Genomic DNA, 27,228 nt, shown 5'->3' with positions numbered 1-27,228 from the left:
AGCACATGTGCCTCTCTTCTTGTGATACGTGGACGGGGCACAGGGTGTGTTCTGGTGGAAGCTGGGCTTGGGGAGGTTTGAAGTGTGTCTGTGCTGTGCATTGCCAGCTTTGGAGTTGGGCTCTTGAACGCCATCTGCTGGTCACCTCCTGTTTCTGTTCTGCCTTGTGGCCTCGCCTGTCTGGTCTCCTCGGGCTGGAACAGGATTGTCTCTCATTACATACAGGTTAGTCTGAACTCCTCCCATGTGGGTTTGTAAATATGGTCCAAATTTAGCTGTGCTGATGCTGGAAAAAGGGAATGCAGAGGGTCTGGATAGGACAGGATTGTGTCTGCCAAGCAAAACAGAGTGAGAAACTCTGTACTGTGACACTGATCTCCTCTTTTGGCAGAGCAGGGACAGTGTGCTGCCCCCATGGACTTCACAGCACACTCATTTCTAAAAGGAGTGTGCCAAAACTATAAACTACGATGCATTTTATAGGCCAGCCCCATATGCCACAGCCCCACACAATGTATCCCAGATCTCTCCTAGAGTGTGGGGTGGTGAGGAGTAGAGGACGAAACCGAGTTTTGTTTCTTCATTCCTTCCTTGTGCCATTTTCAGTTCCTTTTTACCCCATAGAGTATCACATTGGAGCAGAGCCACCACAGGAGTGGGATTGCGTGCATGAGAGGACTGCTCTGGGAGGAGTTAGGGACTCTAATACAGAAGTGGTCCGTGTATCCAGAGGTTCTTCTGGTGGGGTAAATACTGCACAATAGTGAGCTACTGTTTGGAATCATATTGCTCCCTAAAACAGATGAAAGAGATCCACATATCCGTAGTTCATATACATCCAAGCAGACCAATGTTCCATTGTTTACTAGAACTGCTGCATTTGGCAGTGCTGGAGTTTTCCTTATATTCAGTCCTCTTGACCATCATTCACAGGGACTATTGTGCACTCAGCACTTAAGCATTTGCAGAATCAGAAGCAATGGTAGAGACAGTAACTCCAAAATAGAATTAGTAACTGTGAAACATAATGCTTGTGTGCTTTTTTGATGTGACTTTATCTTCTAGGCTGTGGAATTTCAATTTTATTCCGTATGCTTTTTTAAACAGCAATGGGGGTCATTAATTCTGTGATGGAGAGAGTTCAGGAGCTGCCCCTGGAGCATTACTCTGTGCTGTCCCTTGGAATGTGTTGGGAGAGAGAGGTTTTGTGGTTCAAAAAAATAGTCAGGAACTATCTTTCTTTCCCTTCTGTTTTGACCTTCCCTGCATATGTTCATTGACCTTGAACCTCTGAATGTCCTTCAGCCCTGGCTTTCTCACCAAACCTACCCATGCTTTGAATAAGGACTGCGTATGGGTAAGGTGCAAGTACAGCCCCTCAGGAGGTAGTCCTGGAGACAGAAATCAGCCAGATGTCTTCTTAGACGTTAATACAGTTACTACACTGGTAAGACACACTCTTTCCAAGAGTCCTTTTTAATTCCCAACGTTCCCATTAGGTAAGGGTGTGCAAAGGGGTGTCTGAGAGAGACATGAGATGAAAAAGCTCCTCTGTATGGCAGGAAAGAGCACACAAACTGAGAAGGACCCAAAGTCAGCTTGCACAAAAATGCTTTTGTTTGTAAGATTTGTGTGAGAAGAGTACGTGGTCGGTGCCATAGACACAGCCACTCGTCTGCATCATCTGTGTGAGCAGTGGGATGCTTCCAGAGACATTGTGCCTGGGGAGCCTGCAGTGAATTATTTTCAGTCTTGATTGAGAACTAAATCAAACAAAAGATGTTGCTGGACATTGAGTCCATACTGCAGGTACCGTAGCTGTGTGAGCAAGTCCTTTTGGTGGTGCCAGTAAATGGCTGTAAGGAACTGGAAATAAGTATGTGTTTGTTGGAATTGTTAGAAGTCTCATTCCTTAGTGAAAAAGACAATTCTGTAAACACCCATCATGTTGGAGAAGAACTCAAGATACCTCAGAGATAAAACAGGGATACCAATTTTTCTGTCATATCCATGAACTTTAGTGTTTTCATATATTCATATTCATATATTCATATTCATATACATATATTTAGTGTTTTCAATAGGATTTAGAGCTTTCACAGAAAGCTTTACGAAACATGGAAGTGTTTCCATGGCATGTATGGAGGGATCCAGTCCCTATGGTCACAGTAGAATAGGCATGGCTGTGCTAGTTTCATTAAGATGGGAATTACATTTAGTACATTTCTAGGCAATAGTATAACAACAATAAGAACATGTGCCTTTGGACCGGCTAATGTGTGAGAGGTTTTTCCCTTGCAACCTAAGCTGATATCAGCAAAAAGTAAATATCAAATAGCAACATAAACTGTGAAAGCTTCTGCTTTCTCACATATAAAGCAGGGTGATAACAGATACAGATACAGAGATGTAAATTGATTTAATTGAACCTCAGAGAGCAGAAGAGCAGGAGATAGGATTAGATGACAAAGATCTTACCACTGTCCTAGCCATAGGTATGCAGAATAGACATGTGAGTCATACACCTTATATAGAGTCCCTTAGTATCTGCCTAGCTAACTTGTCAAATTCATCTTGGGTCAGCTGATTCTCCCAGGCTGTATCTTTGCTTAGGAGAGGAGCTAAAATCTGAATCAGCATAGGCACAATCTGTGCTGCAGTGTGGAGGTAGTGGTTATCTCACACTGGACTTGGGTCCATACAGCTGCCTTGCAGCCTGTGACCTGCCTGTGCAAGAATGCCTGATGAGGCATAAATGGAAGACCATTCTTTAGTTCGCTGCTCCTTCAGAGCCATTGTAATCAGTTTTCTCAAACTGAAAAGAAACAGAAAACAGACATTTGGCTCCAAAACCATTAAATGTCCTGTTTATTCTGGGTTGGAGCAGATTTGAAATTTCACTCAGAATATGAATTTGTAGAAGGACACAACATGTTTTTTTGTTTTGTTTGTTTATTTGTTTCTTTTTCTGATAGTAATATTCATATGTCTGTCAATGTTTGAATGTTGTGTGCAGAAGCTGAAGGTCTGCCTGCCCTCTGAATGTGGCTGCTTGTGAGTTTAGTGCAGTCATTTCTGACCTGTCCTCCACAATATCAGAAGGCATATCCTGGAAGGAGATTTGCTTCCATGGAATAAATGATTGCATTTCACACATTTTTCCTTGCTTTCTTATATTTCTTTGTTTAAGGGCAATGCAAATAAACAAACAAACAAACAAAAATCAGTATATGCCTGGTTTGCCTTAGGGATTAGGGGAAGACAGGGTGAAGCTCTCTAGATGTGAGCCAGGAGGAAGCTGTTGGGTTCATAGCTGCAGCCCTACGAGGCTGCAACTGGCAGTCTTTGACCACGTATCTTATTTTCCCAGCTTGGCCCTATTCAGTGTCCCTGGTTGAAGGGACCAGACAGGGCTTCAAGCCATCTTTGTGATGAAACCCTCTTTGCTATTCTCACAGCTGCTGTAACTCCCTAGCTTCCAAGGAACCACTGGAGCCGCTTGGAAGAAGTGATATCACCAGGTGATACAATGTGGTGCAGACAGTTACTTGCACTTCAGCTTCACCTCTTTCTTTTCCTTGCAGCCTGAACCCCAGCACACTGAGGCTTGCAACTGAATTGGTGAAGAGATGTACAGCTGAGGTGGCACTTGAACCCTCATAGCAGTTCTGTGTGTGCCTGGAGAGCAGGTGACAGCATGATGCTTATCTCCTGCTGTTCCTAATGGTCTGGATCACTCATGGTGATCTGGGTCCTAACAATCAGGATGATAGTCACTGGATGATGTGGATCCAGATTACATCTGGATCAGTAATGTATGCACTGATAATTACATCCATTATCAGTATATAATCATCATACTGATAAATGTACTTCAGCATGTTGTTCCTATAGGCAACAGGCATCTGCAGTGTTTCATCTTCACAATGTCTGAAGGTGATGATGCCCCTGTAAATTAAATTGGGACAGCACCTTTATGACCAGCACTTTGACCTGCCAGTATGTCTACATGAAATGAATGAGAGTGCCACATGCATGTCTTTCTTTCTCAGGCACTTGATTATTTTCTGCTTCAAGTTTTATTGTTTAACAAGAATGCTTTTCTTGGACAGGTCCGGGTGCTCATGGAACATCAAATACAGAGGGGTTTCATTTCCCTCCCAAAGGATGTTCTGTGTACCCAACGTTCCATGGGAAGATTTCTAGGATATAAATCATGTTCTGGATGAAACTAGGACAGATAAGGAGAGAAATGGACTAAAAGTCTTTGGGTGTTTTGCAGTCTCTAGAATGCTAAACCATATGGTCTCTGTCCCGATGTGTGTCTGGTTAGACTTTAAATTACCTAGATATTGACTTAAAAGATCGTGTTTTTTCTTTTTTTTTTTTTTTTTTTTTTTTGGTCCTCAGCAGAAACCCAGAAAGGCAACTACTCAGCCAGGAGAAGATACCTTGAATGGCCATCTTCCCCCAGGCTGGCAGAGCTATATGTCTCCCCAGGGCCGCAGGTACTATGTGAACACCTTCACAAATGGTAAGTGGAGGCTCCAGTAGATGTGTCACACTACCTGCAGAGATCTGCTGCAGGAAGTTGTCTCTCAAGTTAATTTTGATGGCTAGCTACACCTAGTGAGTCAAAGAAATGAATATATGACCCTGCCACCATATGAAGGAAAATAATGTAACTACATCTAGTGTTCTGGTCCTCTCTCATGTTAATTCTGACCATTAGAAGATATGTGAAGCTTTTATAAAAGATAGGTAATGTAAAGTAGGAACAACTCTGCCGTAAATGATTCAGAATATAAAATACTGTAATGATTTAATTTTTATCACATTCTTTATTTCTCTTTCCTTCAGCTGCAGATATGTGTATCTATATATGTACACATATGTAGAGTTATTTAATAGAATGTCACATATCACCTTTAGAGAAAAACATAAATAGTTAATTGAAAAGTTGCTCGAGTCAGAGTCACCTTCCCTGTGGAGATAAAAGAAAAGGCTGTGCAGTGGGATATCAAAGATACACTTTTCAGTTTATATTTCAGTCTTTAATTCACTGTCTTGCTAGTAGAGTAACAGACTTAACTCACAATCTTATAAACTGCTCAAGAACTGTTAGACTTGTACCACTTTTGGCTTACACTGTCTACCTTCTCTGGTCATGAGCTTATAACAGCATTGCAAAACAGGGACTTGTGACCAGCAAAACCAGATTTCTGAAGCAGAAAGAATGACAGAATGACAGGGGAGGAGAGGACGGCAAGAGTTCGCTGTGTTCATAATATAGTCAAATCCATCAGGAATCACCATTGACGTTCCTCTTTCTGACTCACTGTGAGGGCAAGGAAGAGCAATGGGCTGTCACAGTGAGCCTCATGGTCCGTTCAGTGACTGATCTATTTAGCTGAAGAAGCCTTTGGCTTACAAGTCTGCGAAGTCATTATTTACCTTGGTTTTATGCACTGACATCTCACAGGGCCCTGCAGAAGTCACATTACCATTAAACACTCATATATAATTACCGTAAAACACCTTCACTTTGAAGCACGGTGTGCTTTGGTTCATTGACATGCATGAACCTGCATGTCTGCATGGCTCCCCTGCATGGCTGGGGAGGTCAGCAGGAGTTAGATACCCTGTCCCCATTGCAATTCAGAGGTGGATAAGGTGGTGATTAAGCTCAGTCCTGAGCCAGCATGGCAATGGACGCTTACTCACATGCATTGGCTTGAGGTCAGAAAAAGCAGTAAGAAGCAGAGCCTGGTTTTCATGCAATAAACACTCTTGTCACAGTAACGCTATCCCAGAAAAGCAGATGGCCTGAACTGTTTCCACGTAGTCTCAGACAGCTTTTTACTATCCTCACAAAAGTTACAGGTGATATAGGAAGAGACAATAGCCACAGCCTGCTTCAGAAGTCGAGGGCTGGAAATCAAGTTTTCACTAAGAAGTCAGGGTAGCCCTGGCAGAAGCAGACCAAGGAGGTGGTAGAATCTTCATCCTTGGATGTTTTCAGATGGCTAGACAAGGTTGTGGCTGACATTATCTGTTGTTGGCAGTGATACTGCTCAGAGTGAACAGCTGGGCTAGAGACTTCTCGCTTCCAACCTGTCCTGCTATTTGCAAATTCCTGTCTCACCTACTGCAATGGGATTGCTAGGCAGCAAGGAATATGGCTTTCAGAGTAACAGAATAGAAGAGAGGATAGAAGGGAGATTTCTGTGTACATGCCCTACAGCATGTACAGGGGCACTGTACATCACCCTTCCATCACTCCAGTTTAGCTGGTGTTCTTGGCCAGCTCAGTTCCTTTCAGTTTGCTCAGTTAGAATATGCTGCTGCCTGTGTGGATGTTAATGTTTGCTCGTTTTGGCAGTTTGATGATCTTGCCTGGGAGTTTTTTTTTGCTCTAGCTGGGCTATATTGCATTGTCAGATTCACATTGACAATGTCTGTGCTTCCTCAAGGTGAATTATTTGCCAAGAAAGTGTCCCCTGTGGTGTCATTTAGGCCTCAGACAAAGCAGAAGATGGATGCAATCTCTAGAACTTTCTGTTGAAGCATGTGATGAAGCCTCATCCAGCCTTGGATTAAGCAGCTGTCAGTACAGTGTTTTGATTAAATCTGACTAATTGGCTCTGACCTTTGTCCCTCCAAAACTGGTAGTGCAGGACTGTCCATAGACCGATTGTCCAGTCTCATGTTGTATATGCACTTTCTTCCTTGACTGTGCTGCAGAGTTGGAGCTGCTGAGCCATGTAGTCAACACAAAGTCACATTTGGCATGTGAGGCTTGTTTAACAGTGGGATTGTACCTTAACACTCAGAAAGTATTCTTTGGCTTTGAGCCAAAGCATAAGTAAAAGAGAATATGCTACAAAACTGCAGTCCCCATCTTTGCTGTGTGGCAGATCTGTATTGGCATAGTTAATGTTTGTAACAAGTTTCATAGCTGGACATCTCACTGACTACACCTGCTCACTTGTCTTAACTGCTTGTTTGTCCTGTAACTGCTGCAGCTGCTGCTGGCAGTATCCAGATAAAGACTGACAATATTTGTAATGGCAACATGGTGCCAGCATACATTTCTGTCACAGTTTCATGTACCTCCTTCCTGCTTTGCCTTCTTGGCACCATTGTTTCAGCAGTAGGATCTAGGTCTCTTTTCCACCAAGGTCTTTTCTTTTGTGTAGAGGCACTCCTAAATTGGTCTCCCTTTATTGTAGCTATTACCAAATGATGAACGTATGCTGGAGTGTTTGAGAGAGACATCACTGTTAAGTTTCACAAGTACAGTAACTTAGAGGCTAGTAGCTATATTTCTAGGAAGTAGACGTTCCTGGTTGGCTTTCAGTTTCATCCATATGGTTAAAGGTGTTTTTCTCACCATTACCAACAATGGCAGCAGATGCAAAACACTTGGCTAGTGAGGTTGTAACCATTTTTCAGATCTCCCAGGAACCAGTTGTCTTTTTATTAAGATGAACAATAAGAAAGTGTTTCAAGACCTCTTCAAAATTCTTCACAAATTTTTATGCAGGCTTTCTTGTGAAGGGATCTCATTAATAGATACAGCAAGGTATAAGGTATGCTTAGGAAGCTGTGTACCACCCTGCCAGGAGAGGACAGTATTCCAGAGTGATAAGGAAATGAGAGAGAAATTTCTGGGTTATTTTTACTCTAAGTGGTTTAATTGTGGTTTTCCTTTCTTTTTTACTTCTGTCTTTCACAGGCATCTGTAACTGCTTTGTTGAAACTAGATATTGTGAATAAAGTATTACATTAGAATTGTATGTTAACATAGCTGCACTGGAAGGTGAGTTTTAGACAAATGGATGACACCAAGGCATTGTTTATTGAAGGTTACAGCAGATGTTTCAGTCAGGAGGATCTCAATTAGTACACTTTCTACTCAGCCCTCTCAGAGCCTTCTGTTGCATGGTAAAGAGCTGGCACCAAAGGTATGGATCCTCTGACATGCAAAACACTATGACATATACTTGGATTATAAAGGTTTATAGGGGCCTTGTTACACTGCAGTGTACTGAAAAATTAGTTTTTTTCTCCTCTATTTGTAGCCTTCTGTCAGAGAGGACTTCAGTTTTCAGTCCCAAAGTGAAGGCTCTGACTTCAGAGCAGTGTAGGTGTGTCCCTGTGTATGTCTCATGTCTACTGATATCAGGTTTCACAAAGCTTCTTGTTCAACAGGAAGAAACATGAAATTGTCCTGGGAAGGCCTCTGCAGTCGCTATCTGTGGTTCACCAAAGGTTCACTCCCTAGCTCCTCTGAAATGTCCTGTGGAGTTTCTTTCATGTATAGAATCTGGATCAGGATCAGAATCACCCCGTCATATCAAGGGTGTCTTCTCCAGGTGCTGAAGCACCAAAATTGTCTAAAGAGACTGTACAACTTTAGCTTTGTTACATTGGGTTGTACTTTATGTAGACTTTTCTTTTTTCTTTCTTTAATCTTTAAATCCACAAAGGGATTTCTATATCGCAACCCTGGTCTGAACTCCACTTGGTGAGAGAGTAAATGATTTCAGAGAAATGACAGGGTGTTCTCCTAGCTTACAGCAGGTATCTCTGACTGCTGTGAAAACTGAAGTTTGTGTTTTCTCTTAATTAACTTATAATATCCCTCCTACCACAGGTTCTGTGTTATTTCTCTGTGCCTCTCCTACCCACTGAGGCTGAGCTAGGCAGTGAAGCTGAAACAGAGGGAAGAGGTTATCTACTTCAGCTCAGTCATGCAGAAATTTGAGAGGAGAAACTAATAATAACTAGAAAAAGCAAACAGCTGCTCAGTGGACAGAGTGAAAGATGCTTTCACAGGTAGTGATATCAAGGAAAAGCAGCCAGAAAGTGAGTGGAAGGATGGGCAGCCTCATCCCCATGACAGAGCATCCAGGAACATCCTCAGCTCTCCTCAGCTTGAGAGTCCTGCTAGCAGTTCGTTTGACTATTGCCCATGTTCCATACACACCCTGGGGAGCCTGCGCAGCCAATTCCATCCAAGGATGCAGCTGCTTGGCCTCTGGCTACAGCATACTGCTGCAGGAGCTATCTTTAATCCCATCTCTGCCAGAGTCCAGAGATACCCAGACTTGGCCTACAACAAAACTCAGCCAAATGCTAGTGTTACACAGTGGCTTTTTTTGTTTGTTTGCTTTATTTTCTTCAAGGCTGATGTTAGGTAAAAAATGTTAACATTGCATTTTTGGTTGAAAGGCACTCTGCTGGGTCTCCTGTAGCCTGATGCCCATGAAGAGCCCAAAGCTTCTGCTTTGTTTATATACATATCCCTTATGCATTCCTATCATGCACACTCCCTCTGTTTGTCCTTTCCATTATATTGTCTCTCATGCATGAGGTAGAATACAGTCACTTAACTCAGCCATATGCTAACCATATGTGGAAGCTCCAGGCACTGAGTTCACTGTCTATTCATTTAAATATTTTATTTGGACATCCCCTGAGTGGCATGTCCTTCTCTACAGCACTCCATCTGTCCTATGTGCTCAACCAGTTGCCCAGTGAGTCACTAGGAGGCATATCCTAAAGTGGAGTAGGTTGGGACTATTCACGAAATTCAGGGCTGTGGCTGAGCCCTGGGATGGGTAAGAGCACAAAACTTCCATGACACGCTATGTTGAGGAGTTGCAGAGGGAATCATCACCTTACAGAAGGTGAATGCTGGCAAAAGCAGGCTTTCTTGGCAAGGTTACAGCAGTTTTAGCACTTCCATCATCAACAAGAAGTGATCAGATGAGGTATGCACCCTCTCAGGTGGATTGGGGGATTGTGGCTAAACATTTATGCATCCTCAAGGCAGGGCAGGGCTGTGAGCAAAGACTCCATTTGCAGCAGGGCCGCTCTTTTACAGAGAGTCTTAAAAATAGCAAAGACAAATTGGAAGCTGGCTAGAGGGAAAGCAAATTAAGGGGAAAGGGGTCATAAATAACTATGAAGGTAGTGCAGAACTGTTTGGCAGATCATACTCAAAGAGCAGTTCTCAATGGTCCCTTGTCAAAGGGAAGTTTGCACAGAAGGAAATCCTGCAGGGAATTCCCTAGGCTTCTCTCTAGTCAGTATTTCCAGAAATGAATGGCATGTTGACATTGAGAGTACTTATTCAAATGTTAACTTTAAATGAAGCTGGGAGAGAACATCGTGTTCTGCACAGAACAAGCTCAGAATTCAGAATCATCCTGCAACTGAGGATACATGCTGAAAGTGTAAGAAGCTGTTTGATAAAGATGTGCGTAAGATTGGAGATTTCATCAGAAATAATTAAGTGACAAAGGCTGGCAGTGGAGCAGCTCACAGACAAAGATGTAGGAGCTCTTGAGGATCTGAAATCAAATCAGCAGGGTTGTGCTATTAGAAAAGCAGACAGCATTTTCCATTGTATAAAATAGGAGTGTTGTTTGTGAGGCATGAAAGTATTCCTTCAACTTTACAAGGAAATTATGAAGCCTCAGCTGGAATATTTTATCTTGTTTGAGCTCCACACTTCAGGAAAAATGTAAGCCAGTTGGATAAAGTCCAGAAAAGAGTGTCGAGAATGATGAGAGATGTGGAAAATGTGGCCTGTGGGCACATGTGAAGAGATTGGGTCTATTTGCCCTAAGAAACTGAAGATATGAATGAGGACATGGAAGTAGGCTGTTTTGCAGTGCTTGTGGTGACAAGAGGATACAGTAATGTGTCAGTTGCAATGAGGACAACCCTAACTCTTCCTGGCTCTCTTAAGCTAGTGGAGTGTGGGAGCAGGGAGTTGCCTGGGATCAGTGTCACTGCAGATCTGTAAAAGTAGGTGGCACAAAACTGTGAAAAGTCATGCTGGCCTTGGTTTGGAGTACAGCAGGGACCAAATGACTTCTTAAAATCCCTGTCAGGCCGTTTTTTTCAGTCTGTAAAGCCTAACCTAAATGAAAATATTAATGTAGAGGATGACAAATGCCTGGTACTCACATGGGAGTTGTTTTTTATTCAATATTGTTGGGTTTCCAAGATTTTTAAATACGTCATATATAACTACACTATTGGCATACAACTGCTGTTTTGCTTTTCCTGCTCCTCTAATTCAGAAATAACCTTAATATAAGTTGAGAAGAACATCTGCTGTGCTTCATGTCATGTGTCCTTATGTGTACATGTGCTGAATATTCCCACTACGGTTTGGGGCAGATCCTCATCCTCCCTGGACAGTCCTGCCCTCCTGCTCCCTTAAAAAAGGCAGGATTAGTCAGTGGTCCTGCATCCAGGACAGCAGCACCGGTGGGCTCCACACCTTGCAGTTGATCTGCTGGGATGGGTGCACAGACAGAATCCTGGAGGGAACATAGGCTTTGAAGAAGGTCAGGGAGTAAAAGCTATACAAATTTTGGTGCAGTGAGGTTCTATACTGCTCCTCACCCTGAATCCTTTGTGTAGTTCTGCTCCTTCCTCCTGAAGATAGGAAGTGTTGGATGGCCAGTCCAGTTCGACAAATTGCCTTTCCAAACATGACCAGTACTGCACCACCCCTGCTGCTCCAACTGGCTGTCACCATTTGTGTCCTTCCTCACAAAATGCAGGGCCCTTTGTTAGATTAAATAGGCTTTTTGCTCTTGGTGCTTGAGCTATTCAGACAAGGGAACTCAAGATATGCATTCCCAAACCTGGGAGCCAATGGGATTTTAGGGGGAAGTAACATGATGATTCTTTCGAGCCTTCAAAATACAGCAGAACCTGCCACTATTATTCCGTCAGCTGCTTACAACATTTAGTGCCCTTCTACATTGTGATTATTGGTCTTGTGTCTTATCTGACCATACTAGCGTTTCCACTGAGAGTGATCTGATTTTCATTGTCTTTGCATGATAAACACAAGGAAATTGGTACTTAACTGGAAAGAAATAGAATTTATGAGACAGTGTCCTTACCCAGAAAAATATGTTAGAAAAAAACTGTAATGAAAGAAGTGGGGCAACTCTTTATCAAACAGATCTGCACAGGTAAATGAGCTAGCCGACAGACAACATATTCTTGTCTATCTCCACCTGCTGGCCAAATCAGATAAACATTCCACATTTATCATTCTTTGAAGCTGATTGGACTCAAATCCTGAAGCCATTCTAAAAGCGTCCAACCTGTAAAGGTCTGCATAATGAAAAAAATTGTTTTCACAATATAGCCTGCTGTAGGAAGGTTGAATACATTACATTTGGAATGCTGGGCATCTATTTTGTGCAATGTCTACAGCCATCATAGCTTGTAATGTCAAAACATAAGGAAAAGTAGAGAGATGACTAACCACTCTAAAACTCCTGGAAAGCTGTGATGGTCCTTATTTTGCAGACTTTGCATCATTCCTGTGAGGAATCATGCTGTCTGGAAGTATGATCAAGATATCTTTACTGGGATTTGGGGGGTTAAGCATATGTACCAGCTTTCTGTTTAGAATTTGACACAACCAAACAAGGATGATAAACTGAAGGAAGTGTGTGCAAAGGACACTCATCAAAGTCCACAGCACTGGCTGGGCTCAAGGAGTGCTTACTGTAGTGCCCTTAGATAAGTTTCACCATCCCCATCACTGTCTGAGTGGGGCAGGATTTGATTCACCTGTCTGAAGGTACTGTGCATGGGTGGACATCACTGGATCTTCTAATCTCACTGTTTATCAATGAAAAGAAATAATTACTTTCACCTCTCAGTTATCTTCATGTTGTAGGCATCTAAAATAGCTAACATAAGCTACACCCTAAAAGTGACTGGAAGGCCAGACAAACACCTCTGCAGATCAGACCAGGGAAAACATTCATAGGGGAGCAGGAAGCCTTACAGGTTTAGGGAATTGAAGTAGCAGAAATATCAGAAATATGACCTCTCAGGGTAGCAATGATTGAGAAAAAAAAATATGTCTGCAGAAACTTTCATTGCATAAGTACTAAGAACAACCTAGAAGGTCACACGGAGGCTGGAAGGAAGTTAGTGGAAAGGCAATGCAGACTTTATAAGTACAGCTTCAGAGATTATCTCTGGGAGGAGAACACCTTCCCTGTAGCACACTTTGCCTCATTCAGTGTAGCCACAGCGTATAGCTTATAGCAGGACAGAGGAACAGTTTAGTGTTCCTCTAAAGAGCTGTAAGCCCTGCTGAAGGCTTTTCTGTGTACTAGAAACTGCTAGGTATGATCTGGAAAACACGTATCTGTGTATGCAATACTCAAAGGTTTGATGCAGCAGAGGGAGGGGAAAAGTTTTTTTCTGCCGCTGGAGCAATGAATGGGAGAGAAATGGTTACTGTGAGAAATAACTGTCTAAAGGTGAGAAAGTCCATCCCAGGCCTGCAGCATTGGATGTTCTTCGGCACTATGTCCCCTGTGCCCTTGGACAATAGTATTCTGCCTTGGATTATTTTACCTATCAAGTTTTAGACTTTAAAATCTCCTGTGTTTGGCTATCCCCATGCTTACAGTCTTCCAGTTTCTTCAACCTTAGCCTTACTACTCACAGCCACACAGTCCCTTGCACCTTCTGCAAGCCCTCTATGACGTGCACTCAGTCCATGTTGTCCGACATTCACCACACATTCCAAGGTAAGAGGAAATGGCTATTAGAAGCCAATTGATTATAAGCAGCCCCAGACCCTCATCCCCCTGTCTTGAAGCTCCTGCTGCACTGTAGTGAAAATTTGGGCAGGGGCATTGGTGCTTGTGACTCTGGATGGAAAGGGCAGGGTGTGCAACCCACCCTTTGCTGGCCTGGTCCTTCTCAGCATCAGGGAAGGGGTTGTCGGGATATGTGCTTCTGCTTTCTGGGGATGTAGGAGGGTGTTGGCAGCCACAGGTGAGGGCAGTTAAGTGGGAGGGGAGTCATCACAGCCCACATGGGTGGGTTTAGGAGTCCTCTTTGCAGACAAGGGGAGAAAAAGGGTAGGAGGAGTGGAGACAGTGGCAATCATCCTTGTACTCAACTCCCAAATTTCTGAACCAACCAGACACCCCTCAGCACTCCAATTCCCTTATTTGCTTTAGAAGAAAACCAGAACATGGGAGTTCTTGTTATTTCTTCCTCATCAGAACTGTACTGCTCTTTCTATTATTTTTACCTCACCAAATAGTGGTGGTCTCCATCCCTGGGGAGTCAGCTCTCCATCTGCACTCCCGTTGGTCTCGAAGTTCAGCTCCCGTGTTGACCTGTTGGGAGAAACATGAAATAAGGCCTCCAGAAACTGCCAGTTATCTTATGGCCTTCATATTTCATGTGAACTGGTTCAAGTCCTGGCTTGATAAACATTCCATTGCTCTATGCAGTCTCTTCTATCTCTGCCTGTGACTAAGGTGAGGAGTTGTTATTGTGCGTGATCTTACTGAATGGGGAACTGCTATTGTGTGTTATCTTACTGAAGAGAAGCCACTAAGTGTTTAAGTGAAGTGCTGTAGACCCCTGCTGGGTCCTCAGGACCTGTGTCCATTTTCTCAGTTCAGCTGAGATTGCTAGTTGCTCCTGTGTACAGGGATGTCCCATCTGTTCCCTTCCTAAGACAGGTACCATTGCAGCAACTCAGCTAGAAGCTCTGTTGTTGTGCTGGTATTACAGGAAATAAATGTTTCCAGGCTGGTCTGGGTTGCAAAATCACAGTGTGTGAAGCTTTCAAAACTTTTCATGTATATGAGCTGATGGGAGGACTGTGAATAGGAGGATATCCTGTCTGAGACAGAGTGCAAAATGGACAGGGTGCTGGTGTTTACATTCAATGTTGAGCGCTTCTGAACAACCTGTGGGTGATTTGGAGGCAGGTGCAGGTAAGATGAAAAGATATCTGCCCTGAATATCTCCTACCTGACAGTCCCCATCAAAGAACTACATTTATTTACATGCTGCTGTTTCACAGAGTTGGCGGGTGGCTTCTAATTGGCATTTTTCACAACCCAAAGCAAGAAAACTAGCACTGTGGTTTGTTTTTTGGCTGCATTTCTACACAGTGGTTCAAATTTAGTTCAGGCAGTGTTAGGACTGCTTTCACCTTCATGCAGTTTTATTAGGGCTGAGCCTCTTCCCTTTCCTAGGGCTACACTGGCATCATCTGAAAGAAATGGGTATTTATATAGTAATTCCCTAGTATGACATTTTCTTATCAATAATAATTGCAGTTCTGTGTTGTGATTTCAAATGAGAGAAGATGTGAGTCCATGCAGAGGGAGAAGTGATGGGGAAGGACAGGAAAGCAAAGGAGTCAAGAAGTTAAGCAGCAGTCAGGATAGGAGGGTGGAGATGATAACTGGTCTCTGAAAGGTGTAAGGAATAGTGTGCTTCACATAGCCTCTTAAAACCATCTTCTTTGCATAGATAATATTTATCCATCATTAAAAAAAAAGTGGAGAGAGCAATCTCCTTTGCTTTAACGTTCAGTTAATCCTCTTTTTGATATGAGAGTGTAGTAAGGCATTGGCTGAATGGTGCTGGCAGAGCAGATGAGACTGCATATAACCTGGATTGTAACAGAATGTGGAGGAATTTCTAGGCTGCATGGCATGGGTGGTCTTGGTGTGTTTTTTGAATGGAGAGCCTTAGAATTAGATTGCCATGCCGAGTTTGAATGCACTGTGTGCCTGGAGTGCACAGTTACTATGTCATTAGCCATATGGTTGCTCAGTGTCTTTGGGAGTGGTTTACTACTGTGTGTGGGTGGTAGATTTAGCTGGAAAATATTTGACTATGCAGAAGAAATTCTCAGATGTGCTGCAGCTGTGATACCTCTTGCATTAGTCAAACAATAGTACTCCATCTACATTGTCCATCACATTAAAGATGACTTACATAGTTATGACACAAGTGTTTGTGTGGCTTGCTGCCGTCTTGCCTTCTCAGCTGAGGTCAGCCTTACATGGTGTGTTCTTATTTCCAGGCTTTTATTGTCTACAATGTTTTGTTCCTCCCATTTACTGAACAGCTTTTTCTTCCTGGAAAGCAAGAAGTCTGCTTTCATATTATCTTGATCCTGATTAAGGCCCATTTATTCTCATCATCACAAAAATCACCACTAAAATGCCACCTGCAACACCAAGTTCTAGGACATGGACTTTCAAGCAGTCTGAAAAGTGTAGCGGCAAGTAGTTATTTCCTTGAAAAGAATCTTGAGAAGTCCAACACTTCAGAGGCTCAGGAAAGTTTTCTCTGTCTGCCTGAAAAAATAGATACTACCTAGTATTCTTCTGGTACCACCAGCCATCTTTTACCACTGACTTGACTAACCCGCCTTGGAATCTACAGCTGGAATGTCCATGGCTCTTTGTCCTTCTTGCACCTTGTCCATGGACCATTGTCATGAATGGTGCCTGGCATAACATACACAGATAAGAGATAGTAACAGTGGCTGCGGTCATGTTTTATGCGGTACCATTGCCATTAGGACACTTGTTTGGTTAGAGAATACCCACAGAAACTCAAAGGGGCTTCTGCATGTTTTGAGGTTCTCCATCCTAAAATATATAATTCACTACATCTGTGTCTCCTAGCTTCTATGCAATGCCAGAGCTGAAAGCACTGTAACATTAGGATGTCACAAGCTCAACTATCCTTTTCTAAGACACATAATTTTAAAGAATTGTAAGCGCATAATGCAGGTTAAATTAAGAAGCACCAGGTGTAAAGGAAGCCTCCCTGCTGCACTATAATAAGCTAGACCTTAATCAAGAACATGAAAGCAATTTTAATAATGCTGCATTTCACTGGGTAATTGGAGTGTGACAACAGACTAAACAGGAGAAGTTTCTGACCTGCAATCATACAATTATGTTTGCATTTTCACTGATTTTGTTGTGAGAGGGGGAGAGAAGTGGGTAAGTGCAGACAGTGACCATTCTCTAGAGGAAGTGCATGCGAGATCTATGCTGACGGCCTGAGCACAGCCTGGAAAGAATCCAGCTAAGGGTGACTCTAAAGCTATTAGTTGGTTGGTTGGTCATTTTGTAACTTCCAACCTTTACCAAATCTTGAACTCTTTATTTTGACAGAGTAAACAAGAATTATTTTATCTTTGCTTGGTTAGAAAGCAACTGCAAAGCAAGCTGAAAACATGTCGTTTCTTTGAGGGAGATGGCCCAGAAATTCACTTAGATAGGCATATTCCTGGAGCTTCTGCCTAGTATACCTTGTTGTGTACCTCAGCACATCAGCCTGAAACTCAATAAAGTCAGGTGCAATTCATTACAGGGGCTCTTTCCTGTAAGACAACAAGTACTACAACACCGGAAAACAGTGAGGATGTTCACCATTCACAGACAAATTTTAGTTCTTTTCAATTGCTGATTGCCAGACCTGAAGTAAGAGATCAGTGGATGGAAGGAACATAACCACAACCTTCTTCAGTATTTCCTCTGCCTAAATATTTTTCCAGCTCTCTGAGAGAGTTAGGGAGCTTGGATGGATTTAGTCTGTAGGTTGGGCTTTTTCTTTTGTATCTCACCAGCCATAGTCAACACCTACTCCAGCTAAACTTAAGAACTGCAGCTGAGACAGTAAGTCCTCTATGGAGACGACTAAGAGATGTCAAGCATTTCTATTATGTCTTTTCTCTTACAGATAAAACCTCCTAGTGACAGTTTCCCTGTGATACAGAATGCCCTAGCTAAAGGGTGGTGTAGTAACCCTACCCTGGTAAAGTGGCCTAAAACCTAGGAAAGCAAAGTGTGTCTCAGTAAATGCTGGAAACAGCATTATTATCACTACCACTCTTGCAACATAGGGTCACTTTTGTCTGGCATATTGTTTGCAAAAGGAGGTGCATGGTACTCAGTGTTCATTTTAAAAGATATTTTGAAAGATGAAATAAGGACTGTTGTCAGCGACTTCTCCCATGCTGCTGAGATAGTAACAAGCACCTCCCCTGTCAACACATAGACATAAAATTTCAAGAACTCTTCCATGGTGCCTGTCTCCATGGCAAAATTTAGGGCTGGAGAATAAAAACTATATTGCAGCCTCAGTCTCTTTGGAGGCTGCAGGATAGGATGGAGCTGGATTTCAGTTCTGACATGGCAACTCCTGCTGAAATAGTTCATGTACTACAGAGTGCTCTGCTTTCAGCACTTAAGAGATTGAATCTCATGTTTCATGCAGGTGCAGGGAGATTTGCATCTGTCAGTTCTGCGTGCTTTTCCTGTCTCTAATTTAAAATAAGTATGAGGATGGAAGTAAAGATCAGGGCCTTGGGAGGCCCGTGGGCTAATGTTACTTTGCAGTGCAATGAGAAGACACCATGTTGTTGACAAACTCATGCACATGCTGGCTGGTTGGGCCTTTTAAGCTGATGTTACTGTAGCCCTATAGCGTTCAGTACTGCAGGGCTCACTGGGCCAAAATGGTGGAGCACAAGAGAAGAAGCAGCTGCTGTGATAAATCAGGAGATTCCTTATGCTGTAGTCTGCAGGAGGTCAGTGAGGGAGAGACAGGATGAACTGATGCAGAGGTCAGACCTTCTTGTTTAAACTAAACAAAATCTCCTTGTGCTACGTGCCCTGTATGGAACCGGAGGAAAATATTTTCACTGTACTTACATTCACCTATTCCTTCTGTTTTACTCCAGTCTCAGGGCATTGTGAGTGATTTCCCCTCCTCACATGCACAAGCCTACCGATTCCCCCTGCCTTTCTTTAGGGCTGTTTTCCCCCACAATATCAAGGAATGAAGTGCCATTAAACTCTTTCTGATTCATCACAAATGTGGGAAAGATTTTAGCAAGAAAGGGGAGGTAAGATGCAAAAGCACTGCCATCAGTTTGTTTCTTTCTGCCTAGGTGAGGTGTGCTTCCAGAAAGCCAGATAGAGTGTGTCAGCTTCAAGCAGCCTGGAGGTTTGGACAGTGGAGTGCAGTATTATGCAGTTAAAGGAAACCTGTTTACAAAGTAGGCCTGTTTGCACTCCCTTTGACTCACAAGTCCAACCAAGTTTTGCACTTTGGGGAGCCACAGACAGGCAGAAAACCTTGCAGAAAGCCTATAAAGATGCAGTGGAGCAGCAAGGAAAGAATAGGAGGTCTGCAAACTGTCTACACAGACAGGAGATTCCTACATGCCACCAGCGAGTGCAAAGTGAATGCAAAAAAGATGGGGTAAGACTGGGCAGTCTGTTTTACCTTACCACAAATATCACTTCTAATTCTGCATCTTATCAGGAACTGTGTGAGAAGCTTGCAGGGTTTCTTCTTGTGGCATTGAGGAGGGACAGGAGAAAATTTCACTTGCTGTTCTTCAGCCACGTCAGAGTGACCTGTGCAACTTATCACGGAATCACAGAGTGGCTTGGGCTGGAAAGGGCATTAAAGATCATCTAGTTCCAAACCCTCTGCCATGGGCAGGGACACCTCCCACCAGGCCAGGTTGCTCAAAGCCCCATCCAACCTGGCCTTGAGCATTTCCAGGGATGGGGCATTCACAGCTTCTCTAGGTAACTTGTTCCAGTGCCTCACCACCCTCAGAGTACAGAATTTCCTCCTTATATCTAATGCAAACCTACCCTCTTTTAGTTTAAAGCCATTACCCCTTGTCCTATCACTACACTACCTGTCAAAGAATCCCTCCCCAGCTTTTCTGTAGGCGAGATCCTGCACAGCTTTACAATATTTGAGCCAGACACTGTATTTGGAGCTGCTCAGCAGTACAGTTTTCTTGCTATTAACTAGAACAAACTCAAAACCTATCTATAAAGATGTGAGATAGCACCAGCAGTTGGGTGACACCTTGTACCTGATACAGAACCTAAAGACAAGGGAAAGTTTCTGCACAGTAAACAGACCCAGAGGTCCTCTAGCTTACTCTGTCCCATTCTCATAGTTTGGCCAATGGAACTATGGAACATGTAGCTCCTAAAATGCACTACAACATAACACCATGCAGAGATACTAAACCTATTCCTGAAAGCAATGTGAACACATTCAGGGAGTATTATGCAAACTTAAGGCTTTTGATTAATGTTTGGCTTATGCCGCATTTTCAAACTGTAAATCAGCTGCTTTGACCTCAGAGGATTAATGGAGAAGGGACACAAAATGCCCTCTTCAGCTGTTACACTTTGATCCAAAAATCACCCACACTGGGGCCTCTTCAGAAGTTGTGTTTCCTGACTAACATAAAGACCCAGAGCATGTGTCTCTTTGAAGGCCTGACACATCATGCCATTTCTCATTCTGCCAAACAGATGCAAATTGAGCTTTTTTCCAAAAAATAGGTTTCCACTTTCATTTGGGAGAAAATGCTTAACCACATCTGTGAAAACCATCTTTTGTTTTGTTGTCATGCATACCTTGGGTCTTGGAACTATTTTTGCTCTTACTATATCATTTCTGTGTAGACACAGCTTATGTGTCAGGATTGAAGGGAGGGCAGGGACAGGTGACATAGTGGGGGTCTGCTACAGGCCACCTGTCAGGAAGACCAAGAGGAAGATGCCCGCTACTGATAGATAGGAGCAGCCTCATGTGCACAAGCTCTGGTCCTCATTGGGGAATTCAATCAACCTGATTATCTGTTGGGGGAACAGCACAGCAGGGCATAAGCAATCCAGGAGATTCCTGGATTGCACTGTTGATAATTTTCTTCTCCAAGTGATAGAGGAGCCTATAAGGGGAGGTGCTATGCTGGACCATCTTCCAGCAAGGAGGAATGTAAATCTCAAGGGCAGACTTGGCTACAGTGACCATGAAAAGGTGAAGTTCCAGATCCTTAGGGCAGTGAGGAGGGTGCACAGCAAAATCACTATCCTGGACTTCAGGAGAGCAAACTTTGGCCTGTTCAGGGTTCTGCTTGTTAGAGTAGCATGGGACAAAGTCCTGGGGGGAAGAGGGGCCCAGGAAAGCTGGTTGATGTTTGAAGGTCACCTCATCCAAGCTCAAGAGTGATGTGTCCCAGCAAAGAGGAGCTCAGGCAAAAATGCCAGGAGGCCTGCATGGATGAACAAGGAGCTCCTGGACAAAGTCAAACACAAAAAGGAAGCCTACAGGTGGTGTAATCAAGAACAGGTAACCTTGGATGAATAGAGATGTTCTCCGAGCAACTAGTGATCATGTTTGGAAAGCTAAAGCCCTGATAGAATTAAATCTGGCCAGGGACATAAAGGGCAACAAGAAAGACTTCTACTAAGTATGCAGTGATAAAAGGAAGACTAGGGAAAATATGGGCCCACTCCAGAAGGAAATGGAAGACCTGGTCACCCAGGATATGGAGAAGGCTTAGGTGACTTTTTTGTCTTCACCAGCAAGTGCTCTAGCCACACTATCCAAGTTGCAGGGACTGGGAGAATGAAGAACTGCCCACTGTAGGAGAAGATCAGGTCTGAAACAATCCAAGGAACCTGAATGTGCACAAGTCCATAGGACCTGATGCGATGCATATGAGGCTCCTGAGAAAACTAGCAGATGAAGTTGCTAAGCCACCATCCATCATAATTGAAAAGTTGTGGCAGTCTGTTGAAGTTCCCAGTGACTGGAAAAGGGGAAACATAACCCCCATTTTTAAAAACAGAAAAAAGGAAGGTCTGGGGAATTACAGGCCAGTTAGTCTCACATCTATTCCTGGCAAGATCATGGAGCAGATCCTCCTGGAAACCATGCTAATTCACATGGAAAACAGAGAGGTGAGTGATGACAGCCAGCATGACTTCACTAAGGACAAATCATGCCTGACAAATTTGGTGGCCTTCTATGATGGAGTTACAGCTTAGGTGGATAGGGGAAGAGCAGCTAATGTCATCTACTTTGATTTGTGCAAAGCATTTGGCACTGACCTGCATTACATCCTTATTTGTAAATTGAAGAGACATAGATTTGATGTATGGACCATTCAGTGGGTAAAGAACTGTCTGGATGGTTATACTCAAACGAGTTGCGGTCAACAGCTCAATGTCCAGGTGAAGACTGGTGACAAGTGGTGTTCTCAGGGGTCAGTGTTAGGACTGGCATGATTTAACATCTTGGTGACATGGACAGTGGGATTGAGTGCACCCTCAGCAAGTTTGCCAATGACACCAAGCCGTGTGGTACAGTCAACACACTGGAGGGAAGGGATGCCATCCAGAGGGACCTGGACAAGCTTGAGAGTTGGGCCTACATGAACCTCATGCAGTTCAACAAGGCCAAGTGCAAGGTCCTGCACCTGGGTTGGGGCAATCCCAAGCACAAATACAGGCTGGGTAGAGAATGGGCTGAGAGCGGCCCTGAGGAGAAGGACTTGGGAGTGTTGGTTGATGAAAAGCTTTACATGAGTTCTGAGGCTTGGGAAGAAGGGGAGAGAGTGCAAAGCAAGAAGCAGGGTGTGTGTCTTCAAGGATGTGAGCATGATAGGTTTGGGAGGATGGCACCTTCTCCCATCTGGGAGCTGCAGTTCCTGAAGTAAGGAATTTGGGATCCCCTTTCCTGAAATGAAGAACCTGAAGCAACCCTTGAATACATCTGCATGTGTATGTATGTGAATGAATGTATATATGAAGAGAGAGGAAATGGTTCTTCCTTCTTTACCCAGTAGCCCTCTTACAGTTCTTGAAGAATATGTTGCCATCTTTTTTGCTGCTCAAATAAGCACTTACTTAGGATAGGAAGCCATATGTGCCACCCATACAAGTGCTGACTGACTGCCCCTATGCTGTTACACACAAGGGCTCTCTCAGCATCTCCTGTCCTGTTGCCACTTGCCCATTTCCATCCAGAATATTGAGAGATGTAGGATTTCAAGCTTTGGCAGGGATGGCTGTTGGTTGGGTTCTGAGAATCACAGTTTGAAACGAAGTGGTCAATGCAGTGCTTTGACTTGATTACACTAACTTGCTTATTTTCTTAGTTAATTGATAGGCAGTAGTATTTATTTTTGTTTGATACCAATATATGTATTTCTTTTCTAAAGGAATGTTGCTGTCTTGGGCTTTTGAGCTAGACTTTTAAAGAAGTTGCTGTTCTAACTCCACTATCTGCCATTTGCAACTTCTGTGAAATTTTGCAATTAAATCCTCTATGCTTTGCATGTGGCCAAAGATAATTTTGCATTTGATGAGAAAATTAGCAGAATGGTTAAACTAGAGGAGAATAAGAAGGAAAAAGCAGCAGCAGCAGTCTTTTGAGTATCAAAAGTGGTATGACATAGAACCAAACAGAAAAAGAAAATTTTGCAAGGGAAATAGCTTTTTTGAGGGGAAAAAAAGTGCTCTGGTCTGTGTTTACATCGCTAAAACTATGTCTTTGAGTTGCATTCCACGCGGAGAGCAGGTTGAAAGGCAATGCCACCGTTTGGTCTTTGTACCCAGGATAAGAGACATGGCTGGCTGTGCTGCAGTTGCTGTGGCTGGGCGGGTCTCCTTGTCTGCACGGGGCTGCAGACAGGATCCTGGGCTTGATTTAACTATACCTGGAAATGCTTTCTGCATGGATTGTGATCTCTGCTTGCAGCTGTAGCTTGCTGTCTTGCTGAGTGTGGCCCTGGAGTAGACCTGCACTGGAAGAACTGGTGATGCTACTCTGAATCTATTTCCACTGATTCTAGCAGGCTGCCAAGTGAGTGGGGGCTGGGAAGCAAGGCAGGAAGATAAGGGAAGAGATGGCGAGTGCAGAGAGGTGCAAACACCTTACTCATGGGGTGAGAACCTGGATCAGAGAACAATGAGAGTCAGACCCATTTGTACGTGTCATAGACATGTAACTCTGCTGGGTGTGCTAGGCCTCCATCATCCTTACATTGCTGTTTCCCTTCAACAGAGACAACCTGGGAGCGGCCGAGCAGCGTGCCTGGGACTCCAAAGAGCCCTGTGACACAGAAGAGTCCTGCAGGTACTGTTTGTTGCCATGCCTGACCACTGCCTTGGGTGAATCTCTTTCTCTACAAGTTAGCAAAGCAAATGAAAATGCTGTGATTGAATGGGATTTATATTTAATGTACACAATTGTGTGGCAGAGCAAATGTGGTGAGGCTTTCCCTTCTGACACATTTCCCTGCTGTTTCCTAACTGACACATCTTCCGGCCTGTCTGAAATGCCTGCTCTGAGCTGAGGTGGCTCCTTCCTTGGAGCAATGAGGCAGGTTGGTGGCCCAGCAAGGCACTGGAGCTGCAGGCTTCAGGAAAGAAGGACAGACTGCCTTTTCCAGTCCTGCTTTCTGCAGGCTCTTGAGAAGCAGCAGGCTGCAGGGAAACCTGAGACGGCTGTAGCTCCTTCACACAGGGAACATGGGCACAAGGAAGTCTTGTAGCATGTGGTAACTACATTTCTGTCAGCTGATAGTAATGCAGTCTAAAGAACGTTTTTTGCCAAAATTTTTCAAACTGATGCCTGTCTTTACTGGCCGAGCCAAGTGGGAAGCATGCTTTAAGGATGCACATTTTGTTGTAACCAAAGGATTCGTAACTTGGCTGTGTATCTTCATTTAAGCCTACTATGAACATTATTCTTTGCTCACTATTTTCCAAAAGTAAAGCACCCTACAGCTGTGTACGTAAATCATAAACATCTTACAAAGCTTGCTTTCTTGAAATAAACAGCCCATCTCCATTAAACCAGTGCTTTTACATAGACTAATTCTTCAAACACATAATTTTACCAGACTTGGCTATGGGAACCGTTTGAGTTTTGGTCCATTGATTGTGGTCCATCCATCACTCGGTGGGTAAGGAATTGGCTGGATGGTCACACTCAAAGAGTTGCGGTCAACAGCTCAATGTCCAAGTGGAGATCAGTAACAAGTGGTGTTCCTCAGAGGTCAATGTTGGGACTGGTACTGTTTAACATTTTTGTGGGTGACATGGACAGTGGGATTGAGTGCACCCTCAGCAGGTTTGCCAATGACACCAAGCTGTGCAATGCGGCTGACACACTGGAGGGGAGGGATTCCATTCAAAGGGACCAGGACAGACTTGAGAGTTGGGCCTGTGCAAATCTCATGAAGTTCAGCAAGGCCAAGTGTAAGGTCCTGTACCTAGGCCAAGGCAATTCCAAGCACAAATACAGGCTGGGTGGAAAACGGATTAAGAGCAGCCCTGAGGAGAAGGACTTGGGGATGTTGGTTGATGACAAGGTTGACATGAGCTGGCAGTGCGTGCTTGCAACCCAGAAAGCCGACTGCATCCTGGGCTACATCAAAAGAAGCATGGCCAGCAGGGTAAGGAAGGTGATTTTCCCCTTCTACTCTGCTCTCATAAGACCCCACCTGAAGCCCTGCATTCAGCTCTGGGATCCCCCAGCACAAGACTCTGGGACCCCCAGCACAAGAAGGACATGGAAGTATTAGGAGAGTCCAGAGGAGAGCCACAAAGATGATCAAGCGGCTGGAGAACCTCTCCTACAAAGACAGGCTGAGGGAGTTGGGGCTGTTCAGCCTGGAAAAGAAATGGCTCCGAGGAGACCCTATAGCAACTTTCCAACACCTAGAGGGAGCCTACAGGAAGGCTTTGGAGGGACTCTTTGTCAGGGAGTATAGTGAAAGGACAAGAAATAATAGCTTTAAACTAAAAGAGGGTAGGTTTACATTAGGTATAAGGAGGAAATTCTTTACTCTGAGGGTGGTGAAGCACTGGTACAGGTTGCCCAGAGATGTTGTGGCTGCCCCATCCCTGGCAGTGCCCAAGGCCAGGCTGGATGGGGCTTTGAACAACCTCGCCTGGTGGGAGGTGTTCCTGTCCATGGTAGGGGTTTGGAACTAGATGATCTTTAATGCCCCTTCCAGCCCAAACCAGTCTATGATTCTATGACTTGGGGCCTCTTTTTCTTGACTCTTCCAACTCAGTTAACTCCTGTCATAACTGCTGATAAAAGCCTGCTGCAAGATGCTGAGAGGAGAATGGGCCTGTGTGCTGATCTTCAGTAGAGTACACACATTTATATTCAATTACATGATCAGTTTTTAAAATGTGTAGTTATGCATTTGCTACCTACAGCAAGCCTGCTCACTCTTCATGTTCTTACAGTGAATGGCTACCACATTTCTGGGACGCCAGTACACCAACTAGACTCTGGTCATATGAGCCTCCGGAAAGCCAGTGGGGACCCCCAGGTAAGTTTTGGGGGAAAAAATTCAAGGAGTGGTACAAAGACATGTGGGTGTCTGCTTAAGTAGTTTAGGAGTCTGTCAGAGTAGGATATTTAGAGTAGAGGCATTTTCTCTAAAAAACTGTCAGATCAGTCAGATTCATTACATCTAGAAAAGTCAGTCTTCGTGTCTAACTGCCAAAACAATACAAAATGCCAAAATACTTTGAATTTTTGTGCCCTATCACTCCTTTCTGAAAAATCCCTCAGGCCACTTCAGTCACTGTTAACAACCCTCCAAAATTTCCTGCCCTTCTAGCCTAAAATGTGGGCCTGCCTCTCTAGATGTGCAGATCTGTCCTTGTCTTTATCTCAGTGTATTTTCTTGCAGCTTGTGGTGGTTTTACTCGGGTGGGTAGCCAAGTTCCACCACAGCTGCTCTCTCACTCCCCCTCCTCAAAGAGGAAGGGGAAGAAAATATGATGCAAAAGGGCTCAAGGGCTGAAATAAGGACGGGGAGATCACCCAGTAATTACGATGGACAAAACAGACTCAGCATAGGGAGATAGTAAGATTTATTGCCTATTACTAACAAGCTAGAGAAGTGAGAAACAAAGGAAAGAAACTAAAAACACCTTCCCCCAATCAGCCCTCTTCCACCTCCTCCTCCTAAGCAGCACAGGGGAATGGGGGTTGTGGTTAGTCTATAGCGCTTTGTCTCCGCCGTTCCTTCTCGGTCACTCTCATCCCCTGTGCTGTGGGGTCCCTCCCACGGGATGCAGTCCTTGCCGAACTGATGCGGCGTGGGCTTCCCACAGGCAGCAGCTCTTCAAGAACTGCTCCAGATATGGGTCCGTACCATGGGGTCCATCCCTCAGGAGCAAACTGCTCCAACCTGGGTCCCCCACTGGCAGCAGCTCCTGCCAGCTCACCTGCTCCTGCATGGGCTCCTCTCCACAGGCTGCAGGTCCAGCCTGGAATCTGCTCTGGCGGGGGTCCTCCACAGGCCGCAGCCTCCGTCAGTGCAGGTCCACCTGCTCCACCGTGGTCTTTTCCATGGGCTGCAGCATGGAACCCTGCTCCACCGTGGTACTCCATGGGCTGCAGGGGGACAGCATGCTTCACCATGGTCCTCATTGCAGGGGACTTTCTGCTCCGGTGCCTGGAGCACCTCTTCACTGACCTTGGTGCCTGCAAGACTGTTTCTCACTCCTCTCACTCTCCCAGCTG

The 27,228-nt window shown here is 44.2% G+C and overlaps 1 protein-coding gene across 5 annotated transcripts in view; it reads left to right on the top strand.

The window, feature by feature from the left end:
- The window catches only part of GAS7 (growth arrest specific 7), a 112,712-nt gene that overhangs the window by 38,293 nt on the left and 47,191 nt on the right, over positions 1-27,228 (top strand). For 3 of the 5 annotated variants that reach the window (XM_083805223.1, XM_083805224.1, XM_083805226.1), the window contains 3 exons: positions 4,411-4,534; positions 23,737-23,808; positions 25,938-26,023. In XM_083805223.1, coding sequence (XP_083661349.1) covers positions 4,411-4,534; positions 23,737-23,808; positions 25,938-26,023 — 282 coding nt within the window. The remainder of the gene's footprint in view (positions 1-4,410; positions 4,535-23,736; positions 23,809-25,937; positions 26,024-27,228) is intronic. The other 2 variants (XM_083805225.1, XM_083805227.1) reach the window with 1 other exon arrangement.

The sequence above is a fragment of the Anser anser genome, assembly GCF_964211835.1.
Source record: "Anser anser genome assembly, chromosome: 19".
Lineage (NCBI taxonomy): Eukaryota > Metazoa > Chordata > Aves > Anseriformes > Anatidae > Anser > Anser anser.
This window is presented reverse-complemented; position numbering and strand designations above follow the sequence as displayed.